We start from the raw sequence: 18,678 nt of genomic DNA on the forward strand, positions 1-18,678 counted from the left end.
AGATTAATGTCATAATCTCTCATCACTTTTCCATCCTTCTTTCAAAGGAAGTTTCTCAAAACCCCTCAACCACTTCTATCCAGATAAATTAGTAGCAACATAGAGCAATGTTTCCCTCCGAAAAAGAGGTTATGTTTCCGGTTTGATTTGCTTGTCTGTCAACAGAATTACAGAAAAACTACAGGCCTGATTTTAAAGCTTGGAGGAAGGGTGTAGCATCAATCAAGGAAGAACCTATTAAATCTTGCAGTGGATCCAATCACAGAGCAGATACACAAGTTATTTTCCAATTTGGTTAATATTGCTAGGGATTTGGTCTTGGAGTTTTGCGCTCTCTGAATGCCCTTTTAGTTTTACGAGTGAGAAGGAATCACAAAAGCACATGAGTAAGATTGTAGCTGTTGATGTCAACGCACAAAAAATAAACATACAGAGTAAACTACTAAACTACTTTCTCCACTCAAAGCAATACCTGGTTTCTTCCCTTTTTGTACCTGAATCTAGAAAAAAGAAATCACTATTTGTATGTTTTTTCTTACATGCCAATCACTGCAAGCATTCTTAAATATAATGCAACATGCGATTGGCTCAATGCTGCAGCATCTGCAGCCCATACAGTCTGTGGTATGTAGAATTCGAGTGCAGCGTATTTGATGGAGCTGGCAGGTCCACATGCTGAGATACTACAAAAAGGTTTAATCTATGGCTATACTTTCACTATGTTTTATTTTATTTTATGTTCTTTGTATTTTCTTCTTAAGGTGCTTTCAGACCCAGAGTTTACTTGCTTTGCCGTCTGACGTCCACTTGCACTTGACCAGATCAAAGGCCTTGTGCGAGAAAGCTATTCTTGATTGGTCAGAATTTCCATGTGGGAAAAATTCAGGAAGTAAAGAAAACTTTGAAGAAGAGTACACTTGCAAGATAAATGTGACACTTTCTAATATCACAATGGAGGGACAACTATGCAGGTTGATTTTAGCGCTGGTCATCGTGGTCTATATTGCTTGCATAGTTTGAAAATGAGGTGCGGCTCCAACTAGAAAACAATGTTTTGATGCATTGGATGTGATGAATGTGCATATTAAGGCAGTACAGGAGGAGGCGCACATTAATAATCCTCCAGGACTGTAACATGCTCATGCTTGTTTCACCCAAACAATGCATAATGTGACTGCAGTGGCTCAAGTTGAGGTTCGTTTGTCACCGGACCGAGACCACCTCTTCAAGAAGGTTTCTGTCCGGTTGTTTTGTTGTGCACCCGAGTCTGTTTGCTGTGTTCACACCTACCCAAATGAAACCGCACTGAGAAGGCAAATGAACTCGAGTTCGATTGAACTGAACCAAACAGGGCAGGTGTGAAAGCACCGTTATATTAATTATTATTTTATGTGCTTTATTTTAATTATAATTATATGGAACCTATTTTTCTTATATATATATATAAATATATATAAAGCACTCTAAATTGCCCATGTACGAAATGTGCTATAGAATTTAAGTTGCTATTGCAATACTACACACCTGTAGTTAGACAATAGGGTATCAAATTAAGTACCCTATTGGTATCAGTATCACTTCATGGATATTGGTACAGTTACCGTAACTTTCTAAATGATACCTCGCCCTAACGTGAACAATGTGTGATTTAAAATCTTTGATAAACATTTTATAGACACGGATATTCCTTAAACCTGTAAGCTATGCTGCCTTTAAATGGGGTCGTGTTTGCTGTGTTCCTAAGAGGAGCCCGTGAACACCCCCTTCGTATGTATTGTATTCACAACCTTGAAATTTTCTGAAAGCTTTGACTTCATGAGTTGTGACATGTTTATTGATGCTTTCACAAATGGCCAAGGCCATGGAAGATCATTTTTCAGGGATGGTTGGTTAATATGTTATTCTACTCAATTTTCTTCCTAATTTTACATCTGAGGAAAATGTTGATATCCCTAACAGCCTCATTGCTTTATTCTGTCTTTCTGCGTTACATTGCCTGTTTGGTAGCTTGCTAAAATGCAGTAGTGGATTATAACTAATTACATTTAGACATGTAAACGTGTTGTCTTACCTTACCGGTGTGCTGCCATGTTTGTTTACCATTTAGCTCTGCTTTCCAAAGCGCGGCCGAAATATCGCGAGAACAAGCAGTGATCTCATACCGCGCCTGAAATCTTGCGAGCTCTAGATAAAGCCCAGCTGGATACTACCCCAGGTGGAGGTGTCTCGTCCTCGGTCACATCCAGACCTTGAAAATAAGGCTGCAACCGGTCCCATTCCTTGCAACAGAGGCATTCCTCTTCTGTGGGCACTGGGGCACAGCATTCACAGGTACACCACCAATCTCCAGAGCTACGCAGCCTTGCAGCAGCCATTCCTCCTCTCTCGTCCTCTACCTGTTGCGCCTCTCTCTCTCTCCTCCTCCGTTCTTCAATTTCACGAAGCTCTTCCTCAGTGTATTCTGGCTCAAATAAATAAGGGCGGCCATCAAACTCTGCAAAATCAAATTCCTCCTCCACAAAGTCGAAGTCTGGCAAAAAGTCAGCCCTCGACTTTGTGGAGGAGGAACGACTGTGGAGGATGAAAAACTTGCTTGCCAGATAAGTGAAGACGACAAGCAGAAGATTTTCATGCTACTGTCCGGTTCTGCCTTCCAGCTGTTGCTGCTTGTTCTCGCGAGATTTCAGGCACGATATGAGATCGCTACTTGTTCTCGCGATATTTCGGCCGTGCTTTGGAAAGCAGAGCTAAATGGTAAACAAACATGACACCACACCGGTAAGGTAAGACAACACATTTACATGTCGTTTTCTATATGTTCTCTAACATTTATCCTAACGATATGAGGCGGTCTTTGTGGAAAAAACAGCTTGTTTAGTGGACTAACTTTGCACTTGGAAGTATGCCCTTTCACTTATGTTTTAACAGGTCTGACACTACTATGCGCCCCGGCTGTATCTAGGCTAACGTCTAACATGCTAACTATTATTTTTATGTCACTAGTCACTTGAAACAAATTTAGGACGATAGGAGACAGGTTGAAATAAACCGAAATTTCCCTTTAAATCTGGTCTTTTCATGACACTTTATACTTCTACTCTACTACATTTTAGAGCGTAATATTGTCCTTTACACTTCACTACATTAAGCTACTTTACAAAGATTTTTGTATTAAAAACATAAGAATAATATATATATATTTTTCAATAAATTAAACTACTCAACAGTTTATACAATTATAGCTGAAATGATTAGTCGACTGACAGAAAGCAAACTGGCAACTATTTTGATAAATATATGTAATTTTCTTTTTTATTTCTAATATTTATTTCTAATAATTCTAATATATTCATTTCTAATATCTTCCGAGTTTCTTCTAATGAGTTTTTTTTTTCTGCATTGGATACTTTTAAAATCAGAATGCCTTTTATTGTCATTGTATCATTAAAAACACAATGAAATTGGGAGTGCTACTCCTGTAAGGTGCTGATAATTAAAACCACATCCTCCATCTATTCAACCATCCAATCCTCACACTAAAAAATAACAGACAATAAATAAGTGTACTAGGTAAAAAAACTACACATAGTATGCCTATTTGGATTTAGTTTTAATATTTTAAGTACATTTTTCCTGATTATTCTTATGATATTTTACTAAAGTAACATTTTCAATGTAGGACTTTTACTTGGAACAGAGTATTTTCACAAAGTGGCATTAGTACCTTCCTCTGAGTAAAGTATCTGAATATTTCCTTCACCACTACTAAAATGTTGCCGTTTCCTAGCAGCAGTGTTCTCACATGTAACCACTTGAACACCAAATACACTGTGTACACAACTTCTCAAGGATACATATGATGCACCTTTAACTGGGACGGAGCTGAGAGGAGTGGAGGACACCTTACACTTTTGTTTTTGATGTATTGTTGGGAATAGAATGATGTTATGTGTTTTACTATAAGTTGTGTTTCACTATATAAGTTTTAGATGTGTGAACAATGAGAATACTGAGATGATTTCAGCTGATCTGAATGTGTTTGCTTTGCAGAAGTGGAGAAGAGGAAGAGACATGAAGTCTGAGGAGCACATACCGCAATGCTTAGATAATTAATTTCATATATGGTAAAAAGAATAGAAAGTGATATACAGATAGTAAGGTACAGCACGTGTAGGGAGTTGTGTTGTTCTCTTGTCTTTCAAAACAGGAACCACGCCCCCACCGCCAGCGGGAAGGAGTCAGATTAACACAAGGCAGGGGCGTGGTGTGGTGAAGGAGGAAGTGGAACTGCCAATGAGAAGAGGACAACGCCTTGCGTGCACAATGACACTCTGTTACGCTCAAATATACTGGGTCAGGGAAAGGACAGGAGGTCAGACTTCATGAACTGACACACCTTTGTTGTTCGTCAGGGACGTGAAGTTGAGACCCAGAGCTCTGTAATTTTATTCCTTTACTGCTTAATAAACTACATTAACTGAGACCGAATATCTTCTCCTATTGCTTCATTAAAGAACACGCAGGACTGAGCTCACACATAGCACATTAGAGAGTAGGATGAGACTCTTAGTCCATCAGTATCAAATGTACTTCTTGAGATTCATGATTACACAACACACCAGTACAAAACCCATGCTAGCTTACCTTCCCCTATCATGGATACACCAATGGACATTCCCATGAACTTGCTCTTGGTCCACACATGTGTGTTCACACACATCCGCCTTTCCTGGCATTCAGCATAGAAGCCAGACACGGGAGGGTGGTGGGACACCTGCTCCGCCACAAAGCGCACTTGGTAGGGGTCCTGGGAGGTGGCCGGCTCGGCGCTTCCCTGTGAGGGCTCCTCTGCTTTCCTGGGTACTTTCCAGGAGCAGTGGAAGGTCTCACCGATGATGGGGTTGTAGGGCTTCTTGGCGATGGCGCCCTTGCGGCCCTCGTGGAAGGAGGTGAGGTAGTACTCCACAAACCGGACCATGCGGTCCTCCGGGCTGCTGCCGTCGGTGATGGTCACAAAGAGGTCCGGGTGTGACATGAAGTCGGCATACATCTCCAGCAGAGAACGTTTCTCTAGGATAAAGGTGGGGAGAACAACCTGGGAAGAAAATCCAAGTACATATGGTCACAATTGATCTATTTTTTAATCGGAACAACACAGGATGACTTTCTAAAACATCATCACATTATTAAGCATCAGTAAATGGAGCAAGTGACAGTGTGACGAACACTGGACGTGACCCTGGAGTCACAGCGTCTACTGGATCTCCATCTGAGGTAAGCCTATGGATCCACCGGATAACCGCGATAAATCAGAAACCCAAGAGGAGGCTATCCAAATACTAGAACAAACTGGACACTGGAAGATAGAATGTCCATCTAGGATTCAACTCTCTGTGTTATTAAGTGTGTGTCCAGGAGTAGTAATTACAAGGCAAGAAGTGCTTACTTTAGCCTGTAAGGTCATTGCAAATCAGACTTCTGAAAAACAAAACTAACAACCTGGTTCACTTATTCAGTGTCACTATAAACTTGTTCCAAGACTTAAGACTGACTTTGGTTGAAAGTCAATATAGTGGCTGTCAATTACACCATACCACTCTACAGTTAAAGGATAACTTCGGCATTTTCCAACCTGGACCCTATTTCCCTGTGTAAATTGGGAGAGGCTGAAAGAGACTGATGTGAACAATGAGTTTTGAAATTGGTCCAGTATTGAGCAACTGGGCAGCAGCCAGCAGCCATGGGAGAGGCTGCAATGGTAGCACATAGGGCAGTTGAACACCATCACTGTATATCTGTTAAAAGTGGTTATTTTCACCACAGAACAGCTCAGATTGTTCTTTTAAGTGGCTGTGTCTCTTTACCTTTCACTTAATCTGGTCTGTTATTGCCTGGTTAAGCAAAAGTCTCCTACTGAACTATCACGAGATGTCACTTGGTGTAGGAAAACAACAGTGGAAACGTGTGAGAGACCTGAAGAGAGTGTAGTAATTAGAGTAGTTTACAGTAAACATAGTTTAGTGCATCTAATGCCAGGTACACACTAAACAATATCAGCCCAATTATAGCCCGATGCAGCGCCTTACGGTGTCGGCTTGGATCGTGAACAACGAGTGTCCTACGCGAAAAGCTATCGTTTTATCTAGCGCAGTGTGTCACATTAGACGACAACTGACGCCATGTCTGGGAAGACTCACGACATCCCGACAGAGAGTCTAGCATGTTTGATTTTCTTTCACAACTTTGATTGTCGTTCACGACTTCTCCCGTCACAGCCGTCACTTTGACCAATGGAAACATAGAGTGATCTGCTGCCGTAGACAACTGTACAGCAACAACACCCCAGCCTTTTTGATATTTCCTCTTCGGATGTTACCACACAGAGTAAAAAGGGAAAAATGATGGTGTGAAACAGCTGGGCACTTTAGCAACCCACCCAATGCTGCCATTAGCATCAAGCTCACTTCAAACTCAACACTTCCTGTATTCAATTAAAATTAAAAGCCCCGTATAATTACGTTTGAGAGAATCTCTTAATTTTCTAAACAGGCTTTTATTGTGAAACATTTGCAGGAACTTGTTGTGGAGAATTCAGTGACTTGCATACTATGCACGCCGTACTTCAAATGTAGCTCCTGTCATCTGGTGGCACTTTTTACGTTACTACAACAACATTTCAGCTGGAACATGAACAGACAGTGACTGAAATATTATTTAAAATAATTAAAATAGGACAAGAATAACCCAATGACATCACACATGTTGTGAAAGATGACCAGGAATGATTGGTCGTAGACCATCGTGTAGTCTGTCATGTCCGTCGGCCAAGTCATGGCACGATTTTATGACTCCACTATCACCTAATCTGACATAGTGACTGTTGGAACAGATAAAAATGTTGTGTAGTGTGAACTCGGCATAGAGGATTTTCAGTGTCGTGGATGATTATTTAGCTGATTTTAATGATGTGGATGAGGCTTTTGAATTTGACTGTCACCCATATTTATGTGAGCGGAGTATACGAATGAAGAGCAGACGAGGAGAAACAGAGAGAAAACAGGCAGCGGAGGGTGAGCCATGAAGCTGTGAGACTGCTGGTGGAAAACTGCCTTTGTTATAAATAGTGGTTTGTGTTTGCACATTTCTAAACTGTGCCGACAAAATGAGGAGCTACATTTCGAGTAGCTGTCATAGATATAATTTTCAGATATGGATGCATTTCAGTTTTGGCTAGTTGTGCTACAAATGGATCCTAACACTGCTGTCCTACACTGTGCATGTGATTTTGACCACGATCGCTATTATGTGTCAAAGAAGAGAAGAAATCTAGAGCTTATTTTCCTAACAAAAGAGTTCCAAGAGTGGATTTACCTGCTGCAGACAAGTGGAGGTAGGCAAATGCTATTAGCTAAAGTTATTATGTTGACACTGCATAACAATACCCATAAAAGCATACAGGATAACAGCAAAAACAATCAATCAATAAATGATTAGGAGGTGAAAAATATCATCTGATTAAGCACTACCCATTTTCACCAGCTGACACTTGTCAGCCACATAGTCAAAATCAGGTGAATAATCATCCATGGTGTTAAAAATCTTTTAGACAACACTAAAATTACATTTTTCTATAAAATACTCCAGTTATTATACTCTCTCCAAATCTTACTCATGTTTCTATTGTTGCAATAGCAAACAGACCAAATCAAGTGAAACACTTCAGCCACTTCTAATAATCTGAGCCTATCTGTGGTGAAATAACCACTTTTAATGGACATACAATGACAGTATTTAATTGCCCCATGTGCTTCCATTGCTGTCCATTACAGACCATCCCACTGGCAACAATTTAAAAAATTGTTGTTCACATAAGTCTCTCTGACCAATTTACACTGGGAAATAGGGTCCAGGTTGGAAAGTTCCGAAGTTATCCTTTAAAGACAAGTCTTCAACATGGTAAGTAACAGTATGGGAAATGGAGCTGGCTTTACAGATACAGATATGCATTCATTTTTAGACCCTTTTCAAAAAACAGGGCACACTTTTACATGTGTGACATCACTGCTCATTCATTGTTCGCACTTTTCCATCTTTGCACTTGTTTTAGGTCTGTGTTTTGGTGTTTTCCTGAAAAATGTTGTGATAATTCTACCCAACATCTTCAGGGTGTCTGCAGATATCTGACACTTAAATCTAATGCTTTTAACCAAATTTAAGATTTTTGGACAAATCTTCATCTTTTTCCTATTCAAGCATTGCAGGTTGGTACAACGGTAAGTAGTATACATGTAGCCCCATGACGAAGCAAGTTTTATGTTGGAATATGTCTCTAGCTATTAACTATTAACTATGGATGCACCAATTGTGAAATTCTGGGCTGAAAACTATGTTTAAAATAACAATTTAGCCAATAGTCAATACTCATACCGCCAGGGAAACAAAAAAATCTTCACTAAAAAAATATCTATTTCAAAGTCATTCAGCTTTGAATGAGCACAATCATGCAAATATAAAAACTAACCTCCATCAGCTGTTAGCTCAGGCCATCGTCTGCTATCAGCTAAAGCTAACTTCAACACAGATTTGCTGTTCACAAAGTAGCAATATCAGGTAAACAACAGGATGCATCCCCTAAAGATGACATGTTTTCATTTATGCTTATCTTGCTTTAGCTTAGAGTTTGTTTGTTTTTTGTCCTCATCATATAGAGGTTTTTTTCCCTTATCAGGTAGTGTAGTTAGACAGACAAGTCTTTTACCCTCTCCTTTGCCATATAGGGAGGAGAATGTTTGGCTTGCCTGTGCTTGTGGCCTGTGACTTCTGCCATGTTCATCTCCCATGTTGGAGGCTGGTGATACTGGCGTTTGGCTGGTACGGGTGGAACTCGTAGGAAATAAGGTAGTAAGATAATTTTCCATGCTTCCGGTTTAGCATGAGAATGCTAAAAAGGGTGGAATGTGATGGAAAATTCTGGTATTTGGTATTGCTATGATGTATGATGTGTGGTGCTCATTTAACCCCTACTGTGACAGCAGTGAGAGACACCAAGGTCACGAACCAGGGAGGCTCAGACACCAAGATTATGAGCCAGGGAGGACACATCTCTTGTTAGTCTCAAGAGATGATGTGTTTTAGGAATGTCAAGGCGCCACATATTTTGACTGTTGATGTGCATGTGTTATGGGAACTATAAAGATAGCAGGGCGAGAAGACTTGCTAGGCATTCACTGACTGACTGTTCATGCGGTTGTATGTTTGAGTGTCTCCATTCATGAATGCTTATTAAAACTCAAGAAAGACAGCTGACATGTGAAGACTTTTTCCTTTAAACTGTTCATTAAATAGTTGTTTTGCCACCACAATAGTGAATTTACTGCGTCATTTTGTCCAAACAGCATCCCGGGGAAGATTGCTGTTCATACCAAACACATTTTCTGTTCTAACAAGAACGACGGGACACCGTAAGCCTTGAGCCCTGCTTTTTAGCCTGTGCAAAATTGATGCAACACAACAGAAAAACATCAGCCACCGCGATCTGTGAATATTATCGTATTTGCTCATAGACAGTCAACAAGGTGAATATCAGCCGATACCAATGTTTGGCTCACCAATTGGTGCATCCCTAATCTGAAGTTACCATTACAGACAAAACCGTTGAAATGTCTCCAGGGAGATGCATCTGCAACATAACACAACTCGCCATGTGAGCAACATGAAAGGCAATGTAAAATGACTTTTTTCTGTCATTAATATACCATTTCTGTCGAGCGCCCTGCTATAAATCAGGATTTAGTGTTTCACAGAGTGCTTGAAATGACACAAGTCCTGTGAGCAGTGAATGTGGATAACAATTTTATGCCTCAGGGTTACAGATCATAGCATTTAGTGCAGTACTTTATGCTCTAAATAGCTAATCTAAGCACCAACATCTGGAAATACCTCTCGCTGCGGGACTTTTGAGCGGATGTTACCAACGTGATCCTCTCATAACGTTCAGGTAATAATACTGAAAACTGAAGCATACACATAGAAACACAGAGTGTGGGGAGAGCTGGTGGCGGAGGTGGGTTGTTTTGTTGCTTGGTGGTACATGGAACTCGACCTACCCGTGTGAGGTCCATGCCCAGCTTTAGTTGGGACAGCAGGTGTAGGATGACGCTGCGCTCCTCCTCAACAGCACCCAGGTCCTCCTCCTTGTCGGTAAAGGAGTCCTCTGCCTCATCCTCTGCATCAATGTCTTCCTGTTCCTAGGAGGGAGGGAAGGGAGGGGAGTGTGATTTATTTAACAGCCTGCTTAAGTGACTCTGCAGAGGTTGACAGTAAGTTTTTTTGTTGTGTTTATGTTGTGGGAGACGGCATAGCTGCTCAACTTTACAACAAAAATTAAGTCAAATCAACTTCCTGAACTTTCCACTTAGCTACTTCCTGGGGGAGAGTTGGAATCATGTCCTTGGTCTTACCCCAGAGAAGCTGCAGGACTCGGGGCTGCTGAGCTCCAGACGGCTCCCCTCCAGCAGGCCCTCCCCTGTTGTGAAGCTGCCCAGGGAGCTGCTGCCATTCTTCAGGATGTCGGGCAGCTTGGGCTCCAGCCACTCGATGGTGGGTCCTGCCGTGGATGGGGAATGCACAGCGGCAGGTTCAGAGGTACTCATGGTACAATCCCCCCCTCCCTCCCGAGTCCCCCTGACGCTCACAGCTGCACACACACAAGGCGTAGCTCTACACTCAACCTAGCATTCACCACACAACCGCCTGGCTGCTAACTGGACAGATGGCGATTCCTTAGACGGCTGCTTTAGACCAAGAGTGTAACCCAACCCCCGACGAGCCAGGTATCAGGATACTTTGGCCCCGCCGACAGGAAACATCCTCATCCCTTGATTGGCTGAACCCTCCTGTGATGGTGTGGGCATTTTTTATGCATGTTTAGAGGTGGGCAGATCTCATTCAAATTCACCTTGTGCGTTGTGGGACAACTTAATCTGATTGGCTGCTCTGGCCTAATGAAATATACATTGAGTAATGAGATCTGCTGTGAAAAAGTGGGGCATTAGCTGCTCGTTTTCTCCTTTTCAAACCATCCTGAATAGAAAGTGTCGACATATCAGCAAGTTAGACACTTCACTTTGGATTCTCTCTAAATCTGGGACATGTGTTTTTTAATATGAAGCCGTTTCAGAAGTGAATTCAGTCCTCAAAGCATTGCAGATGGATATTTAACCATCTGAGATCTCATTACCTTCGAGACAGGTGGTAAGAATAGGTACGGTTCCCTATCAATAATGCAAAATAATTCCACTGTCCAACCAAAGCAAACTGTTAGATTGGGTGCAGGCCTGCATGCACAAGACTACAATTTGTCTAAGTGCTGCATAAAGGACACTGCTGAGCCTGATAGCAGAAACAGTCACTTCTGAAAAGCAAAGCATAGCATACACTTAACTTTTTCTCCCTGTTAAATGAACTCACAAGTACGAATTGACCTTGACCACCAAAATCTAATCAATTCCAATTTGAGACCAGACTGATGTTTGTGCCAAATTTGAAGGTATTCCCTCAAGGCATTCTTGAAATATTACATTCCCAAGAATGAGACTGATGCAAGGTCACAGCGAGCTTGACGTTTGACTACCAAATTCTGATCAGTTCTTAAATGGACATTTGTGCCAAATTTGAAGAAATTCCCTCAAGGTATTCTTGAGATATCGGGTTCACGAGAAAGAGATGGACGCAAGGTCACAGTGATCTTGACCTTTGACTACCAAATCTCATCAGTTCACTCTTAAGTCCAAAGGAACATTTGTGCCAAACTTGAAGATATTCCCTCAAGGTGTTCTTAAGATATAGCATTCACAAGAGTAAGACAAAAAAGGTTATAGTGATCTTGACCCTGCAGAACCAAAATCTAATCAGTTCATTGTTAAGACCAAGGGAACGTTTGTACCAAATTTGAAGAAATTTCCTCTAGGTATTTTGGAGATATCAGCTTCACGAGAAAGAGATGGATGCAAGGTCACAGTGAACTTGACCTTTGACTACCAAATCTAATCAGTTCATTCTTGAGTCCAAAGGAACGTTTGTGCCAAAGACACCTTGACCTTTGAGCACCAAATTCTAATCAGTTAATTGTTGAGTCCAAGGGGACGTTTGTGCCAAATCTCCAGAAATTACCCGAGGTGTTCTTAAGATATTGCGTTCATGAGAATGCCACGAACGGATGGACAGACAGACAGGCAGATAAACAACCACAAAACCTAATTCCTCCAGCCACAACTATCGCCATCGCAGAGGCATAACAAACCTAGAGAAGGCAGGAAACAACCATCACCATATTCAGAGACAATACTGACCTCCCAGGGAACCTCTCTGCCTGGCCACCTGCTGCAGGTGCAGGATGTGCAGGCACTCGTTGAGGCAGTTCATGGTGGCCATGGACGTGGCCTTAAGCATCAGCAGATCCTGGTCCAGAGGGGAGAGGCCGGGGGCTGCAGGTAGGCCCTCGATGCTCTGGATCAGGTCTCTGTGTTGGCCCTGGGCCTGGGTCATCATCTGGAGGGGGATCATGAGGATTGTTTGGTTATTTGGGGCGAAAATTCTGTCCGTTATGAACATTATCCGTGCAGGTACTGTTGTTTATTTTGTTTAAATTAATTGATTTTTTTTATCAAGGCTTTCTTTTTTTTCTATGCACAACATCCATTTTTTGAGACAATAACGACAACAATAAAAACATGCCTTACAATACTGCTCTACTTTATCCATCGTATAAAAACAAAACAAAAAATGTGATCAATTAATTGTCAACTACTAAATTAATAGCCAACCAATTTGATAATTAATAGGATTAAGTAATTGTTTAAGAAAAAAGTCAAAAGACTCTCATTTCAGCTTCTTAAATGTGAATATTTTCTGGTTTCTTTACTCCTCTGTGACAGTAAACTGAATGTCTTTGTGTTGCGGGAAAAGCAAGACATTTGAGGACAACATCTTGAGCTTTGGGAAACACTGATAGACATTTTTTTTTACCATTTTTTTTTTCAAACAACTAATCTATGAATCAAAAAAATAATCGACAGATTAATAAACAATGAAAATAATTGTTAGCTGCAGGCCTATACAACCCTTTACATTAGCTTTTCAACTAGCCCAACCCAAATTTTGAGAAAGATAGGGATCTTTATTCATGGCTCAAAAGTTGAAAATCATATCTCTTTTACTAACTGCATGTTCTGATTAGTACATGAGACATAAACATTGTTTTAAGGGAACAGAGAAGACCAAAAATCCAAAGACAACAAAATGCATGGTTGATCCAAACTGTGCTGCTGCTGTAGTCTAGTGATCTTAAGGGAAAGACAACAGCACCATCTTGTGATCAATCTGAATCACACCAATGGGTCAAAGTGAAGATGAGACTTCACAGCTCAAATCTTACTGATAGGTGAGTCTTACAGTGGGAGCGCAGGGCTTTTACATATAAATGAACCCTGCATTCAAGCCCTCGTCAAACAAATTCATACAAGGCTGATTAAGCCTATCGCCACCAGGGAAAGTTGTCTGTACTTCACAGTGTACCAAGTTGTCATGTCTGGTGCCTGTGGCGACTTTCCCAACCAAGTGTGCAGAAAGTAATGCATTAATGTCAACTAGCCAGAGCTAAAGGGGCCAGAAAGCTTCCCAAATCTAACAGCATTTTGATTGGATCAGATGCATGTTTTTATCAATTTTACTCGTAACCCACATTTCTTGGCATAATGGCCTTTTATGTGACTTCTGCTTGTGTCTATTACAGGAGGTGTGATGCCATGTTGTCTTGCTGTACCTCTCTGGCATCCATCAGGTGGTCTGGCAGCAGGGACCTCTTGCTGGAGTAGAGTGACGAGCCCTTGTTGACCTGCGACCAGCTGAATAAGGAGGCAGGGTTTTGGCTGGGCCGGCGCAGGGACATGGGTGAGCTGCCGCTGCCTTGAGACGCCATGGAGTAGCTCCGGGACTTGGGTGGGGGGTTACTCTGTGCAATGCAAAATGTTCATCTTGTCAATTTTAAATGAAATTCCAAACTTTTATATAGAGCTCCCGACTATTTCCAAGCACTGCTAAAAAGAGAGCCTCGGGGCGCCGGTGGCTTAGTAGTAGAGCAGGCGCCCCATGTACAAGGCTGTTGCCGCAGCGGCCTGGGTTCAACTCTGGCCTGTGGCCCTTTGCTGCATGTTACTCCCTCTCTCTCTCCCCCCTTCACGCTTATATGTACATTAAAGGCTAAAAAGCCCCCAAAAAATCTTCAGGGCCTCAGGGAGTTCTGTGTTTTTTGTTTTGGTGTATCTCAAGACTAAAATAGAATGTGAGCAACATAGTAATCTGTGGATCAATATCCAGATCAATACCAGTGATTACTGTGCTTAGACACAGGGTGAAACCTGATACAGGTTACATGTTTATATAAACATTAATATTTTACAGCTTTCCAGATTTTTCCACTGCTACAGGCTTTGCTCCACTGCCTCTTTGGCATATGAGGAAGAAAAACAGGAAACTAGAGACAGTCTGGCTCAAATACACAGATTCACATTTTATGTTTGATTAAAACGTAAGCTCTATGGTGCAGCAGACCTTTAAGGGATATTACACACTGATGACCGAAATGTTTGCATTGACTGACATTCATGATATGTTTACACAGGGCCGTTTTTGGACGCAAGGGCTCCTGCTGCTTCGTTCATTTTATGCTTTACAGTAGAATGTCTGTCCGACTCAATAACTCCACACTGCAGAAATTTCGGTCATTTTTTATCAAACCCTCAGTTTAAACAAATATGTAAATTCAGTTGTTCACTCCAGCTTCCACCATCTCAGAAATATCTCCAGGATCAGATCATTCCTTTCCAACAAACATCTGGAAACTGTTATTCATGCATTTGTAACTAGTCATTTAGATTATTGCAATTCCTTGCTCCCTGGAATCAGTAAAAAATCCCTGCCGCGCCTCCAGCTCATCTAACTCTGCTACCAGAATCTTAACTCAGACTAGAAAACAAGACCACATCAAGCAAATACTGGCTTCCCTACACTAGTTACATGTTGCTTTTAGAATTGATTTTCAGAGGTTATTGATTATTTACAAAGCCCTGAGAGGTCTTGCTCCAAGTTATATAACAGATGTTTTATTGCCCTATGTTCCCTCTCGCACCTTGAGTTCCTCAGATGTATCTTTGCTTGTTGTTCCGAGGTCTAGATTAATTCACAAAGGTGACAGAGCCTTTGCAGTCAGAGCTCCATGACTATGGAATGACCTGCATGACGAGATCAGGGCTGCAAACTTTTAAATCGCTGTGATATACTCTATGATGTGCATTCTGTTTTTATTGCTTTTATCTTGTTTTATTTGCTTTGTCTTTTATTCTGATTTGTAAAGCACTTTGTAAATGTGTTTTGAAGGGTGCTATATGAATAAAGTTTGTTGTTATTATTATTATTACTACAGTAAAAAACAACACTAAATAAAATACTGTTAAAATAAAGTAAATACAGTTATATAAAAGTTAATAAAGTACTGTTATAATAAAGTTAAACAAAGAGCTGTTATAGCAAAGTTAAATTAAGTACTGCTACAATGAAATAAATCAAAGCCACTGGTGCTTTTATTTTGAAGCACACAGCTCCTCTTGAAGTGTTGGTGTTTTTGTGAACTTGAAGATTCCGTTCAATGTAACCTGTTAGCAGAAAGTTAAACCATTACAGCGGCACCATTAATCATGAGGATTTATTCACTGTGAGTGGGAAACAAACCGACAGCTCTTCAGTTCATATATTAATAATATCTGCAAGTCATATGGTTACTCCATGGTTGCAGTATACATCTAAATGGTCGTGGTCTGGAGCCTTGCAGGCACAAAAACACACCCCTTGCCTGTTCCCACACACTGTCGCCCACGACAGTGTGGTCTGGGTGGGAGGGGAGTGTGTTTCTGCGAGTTCGTGAGAGGGAGAGAGACAAAACGCCAAAGCAAGTCTCATGCCAGTGGATAAAAAAAGAAAAAAAAAAGATGGTTTGTACTCAACATTCACGATAGTCATTTTATACATCCCACGCTGAACCAACCATGATACATCGAGTGTATTGACAGGCACTCCACTAGTCGCATGGGGTGTCTGCTTCTGGACTTCAAAGTGGACCAACATGGCGACATGTGCCATGTGGACATGTACCAATCGTCTAAATACCGTACATAATTGATTTTCCCCAAATATGTATATGTAATCATGGCATATTTGTATGTAGGCTCTATACGTCTGATATCAAGCACACCATCTTACCTTCCCCATGGCCTCTGTGTGGTGCTGTGTGCAGATCTGCAGTCGGCTCACCCAGTGCTGCCTCTCTTTGGCATCGGTGGCTGAGAGGCACACAGAAGAAAAACAAGACCAGTTACTCTACGATGATCTTACTCAGCATCGATTCCTGTGTGCTTCTGCTTCACCAGCAGCACATAATGGAAAACATCCAGATCAATATTGTATGAACCTGATGGATGGTGATGACTGTATGCCTGGAAGTATAAATGGAGCTGATAAAGACAAGGTGAACAGCTCAGAGAGGAACGCACAACTGAACTGTAAAGGGCTGACACACAAGCTAGACATGTCAAGAAGTAAGTGTGTGCGTTTCGGTACCCACCCCTAAGCTTGTACTGCTCCCCGCTGATGGCATTGACAGTGAAGGTATGCGAGTCCTCGTCACTGGGGGAGATGACAGCCCCTGCCAGGGGAAGCATGCCACGGGGCTTCTGGGGCCGCGACTGCTCATTGACAAAGTACTCCAACAAGCCCGCCTCATTGTTTAAGACAAAGAACCTGAAAACAACAGCCACCATGACAATGTCAGCCTCCTGTACAAACCAGCATGGCATTACTCAGATTGGATTAGACTGGATTACAATAATGAACTTGGCTCAAAGTGGCTGGTGATTTCTCATAGTTAGTGAGTTCCTTGTTCTTAACCTCGATTGGGACAGCATACATTAAAGGTTATAATAATCACAGGTATGACACTCACCTGTACTGCCACCCTGTTACAAGGTTGGTGTATTTCATCAAGTAGCCATCAATATTCTCCATGTGGTCACTGGAACGAGAGTTGATCAAGCAAACAGAGACAAAGAACACTTGATAACAGACTTTGACTGAGTACACACCCATGAACACCCAAAGGTGAACGCACAGATTAATCATAGAGCATTGCCTAATAACAGATTTGCCCAAAGGGAAATATGATGTCGCTTTTACCTGTCTGAGTAGACAACAGATTTGATCATACACGTAAGAGCAAATTGGTTAATTATTGGGCAGCCCAAACACATGATAAAATCCTATTTAGCAGAGTTATGCCACAAATATGCTCATTAGCTGTGGAAACAAACTACGCCTTAAATTAGTAACTTAAATTAGCTTAAATGTATGAGCGTTAGCCGAGTAAACAGCCACCCACCTGTACTGCCAGCTTTTGGCACTTGCTCTCCCCGAGCTTGGGGTCCTGTTCTGGGGCAATACATCCAGCTTGCCTTCGTTTTCCGTGATCCGTATCGCCGTGGTTTCCCCTTGCATAGTCACTGGCAACGAAGCCTCCTTCAGACGCTAACTCAGCCTGCTAGCGTTAGGCTAACCTGTGAAGCTAGCTGAGCTAAGTCACCACAGATTTGATTTAATGGATGAGTCTCCTTTATAACACTGTATAAAACTGTCGGTTCATCGCTTATCGATACGCAGCAAACACCCAACCCACGCTGGACTGTCAACCGGCTAAGTTAAATAACGACTGGTAAAACATTGTCTATTCTGCTGATACAGGGAGTAGCCTATTAGCCTGTAGGTGCTAGCTCGCCTGATATTTACTGCTCTGACAGGAAACCAGTCATGTGACGAGCTCACAGGCGCAGGCTTCCGTGTATCCATTCATAATACAAATTACAATAGAAAACAAAATATTTCCCCCCTAATTCCGACTCACAAAAAGAAAGTGTATAGACATAAAATTACAGAGAAAAAAGGGGAATCATTTAGGAGAAGGCTTAATACAACTGAACCGGAAGTTGAGTAATTTTTTAAATGAAATTTTCATTGTAACCGTATGAGTTACTAGTGTTTTAGTTGATAAATAAACACGACACACCTAAATGTAATTCTATTTATGTGTAATCCTGTCTTCCTGACAATAATTAAAATTGAAAACATAGAATAAAAGTTAAATGTTTGTTTTTCTTTTTTTTTATTTTTATTATACTTACAATATAAGCCAAGGAAAAAAAACTTTTTTAAACTTTTTTTGGAGTTTTCGCATGTTTTGGACATAAGTATTTATAAGTATTATAGTCTTGACTATGACTTTCATGGAGCAAACACAAGTAATAGCACTTAAAGGTTTTTTTTTTATCATTAATCTGACAATATTTACGATAAATAAAAAACATAGATAAATAATAAAAGCACGCTTTTAAAAAAATATGTATACTTACAATATTTATAAAGATATTTTTGGGGCTTTTTAGCCTTTAATGACAGACAAGCGTGGGGCCACAGGCTGGAGTCGAGCGTAATAAATAGGAGTTGACATATCATCCTGACTAAATTAAAAATATATGCAAAAAATAAAAATAAAATAAAGTCTTGACTCTTAACTGTCAC

The 18,678-nt window shown here is 41.0% G+C and overlaps 1 protein-coding gene across 2 annotated transcripts in view; it reads right to left on the reverse strand.

Moving 5' to 3' along the window:
• LOC117250208 (oxysterol-binding protein-related protein 11-like) overlaps positions 1 to 18,678 on the reverse strand; it is a 33,132-nt gene that overhangs the window by 14,090 nt on the left and 364 nt on the right. The window contains exons 2-10 of one of the 2 annotated variants that reach the window (XM_078165996.1): positions 17,486 to 17,677; positions 17,054 to 17,122; positions 16,676 to 16,851; positions 16,315 to 16,394; positions 13,823 to 14,011; positions 12,351 to 12,549; positions 10,461 to 10,606; positions 10,107 to 10,247; positions 4,645 to 5,095 (exon numbers count right to left, since the gene is read on the reverse strand). In XM_078165996.1, coding sequence (XP_078022122.1) covers positions 4,645 to 5,095; positions 10,107 to 10,247; positions 10,461 to 10,606; positions 12,351 to 12,549; positions 13,823 to 14,011; positions 16,315 to 16,394; positions 16,676 to 16,851; positions 17,054 to 17,122; positions 17,486 to 17,601 — 1,567 coding nt within the window. In that variant the 5' untranslated portion in view covers positions 17,602 to 17,677. Of the gene's footprint in view, positions 1 to 4,644; positions 5,096 to 10,106; positions 10,248 to 10,460; positions 10,607 to 12,350; positions 12,550 to 13,822; positions 14,012 to 16,314; positions 16,395 to 16,675; positions 16,852 to 17,053; positions 17,123 to 17,485; positions 17,754 to 18,678 lie in introns of those variants that run through there. The other variant, XM_033616302.2, reaches the window with a different exon arrangement.

Source organism: Epinephelus lanceolatus, chromosome 24 (genome assembly GCF_041903045.1).
Source record: "Epinephelus lanceolatus isolate andai-2023 chromosome 24, ASM4190304v1, whole genome shotgun sequence".
Classification (NCBI taxonomy): Eukaryota; Metazoa; Chordata; class Actinopteri; order Perciformes; family Serranidae; genus Epinephelus; species Epinephelus lanceolatus.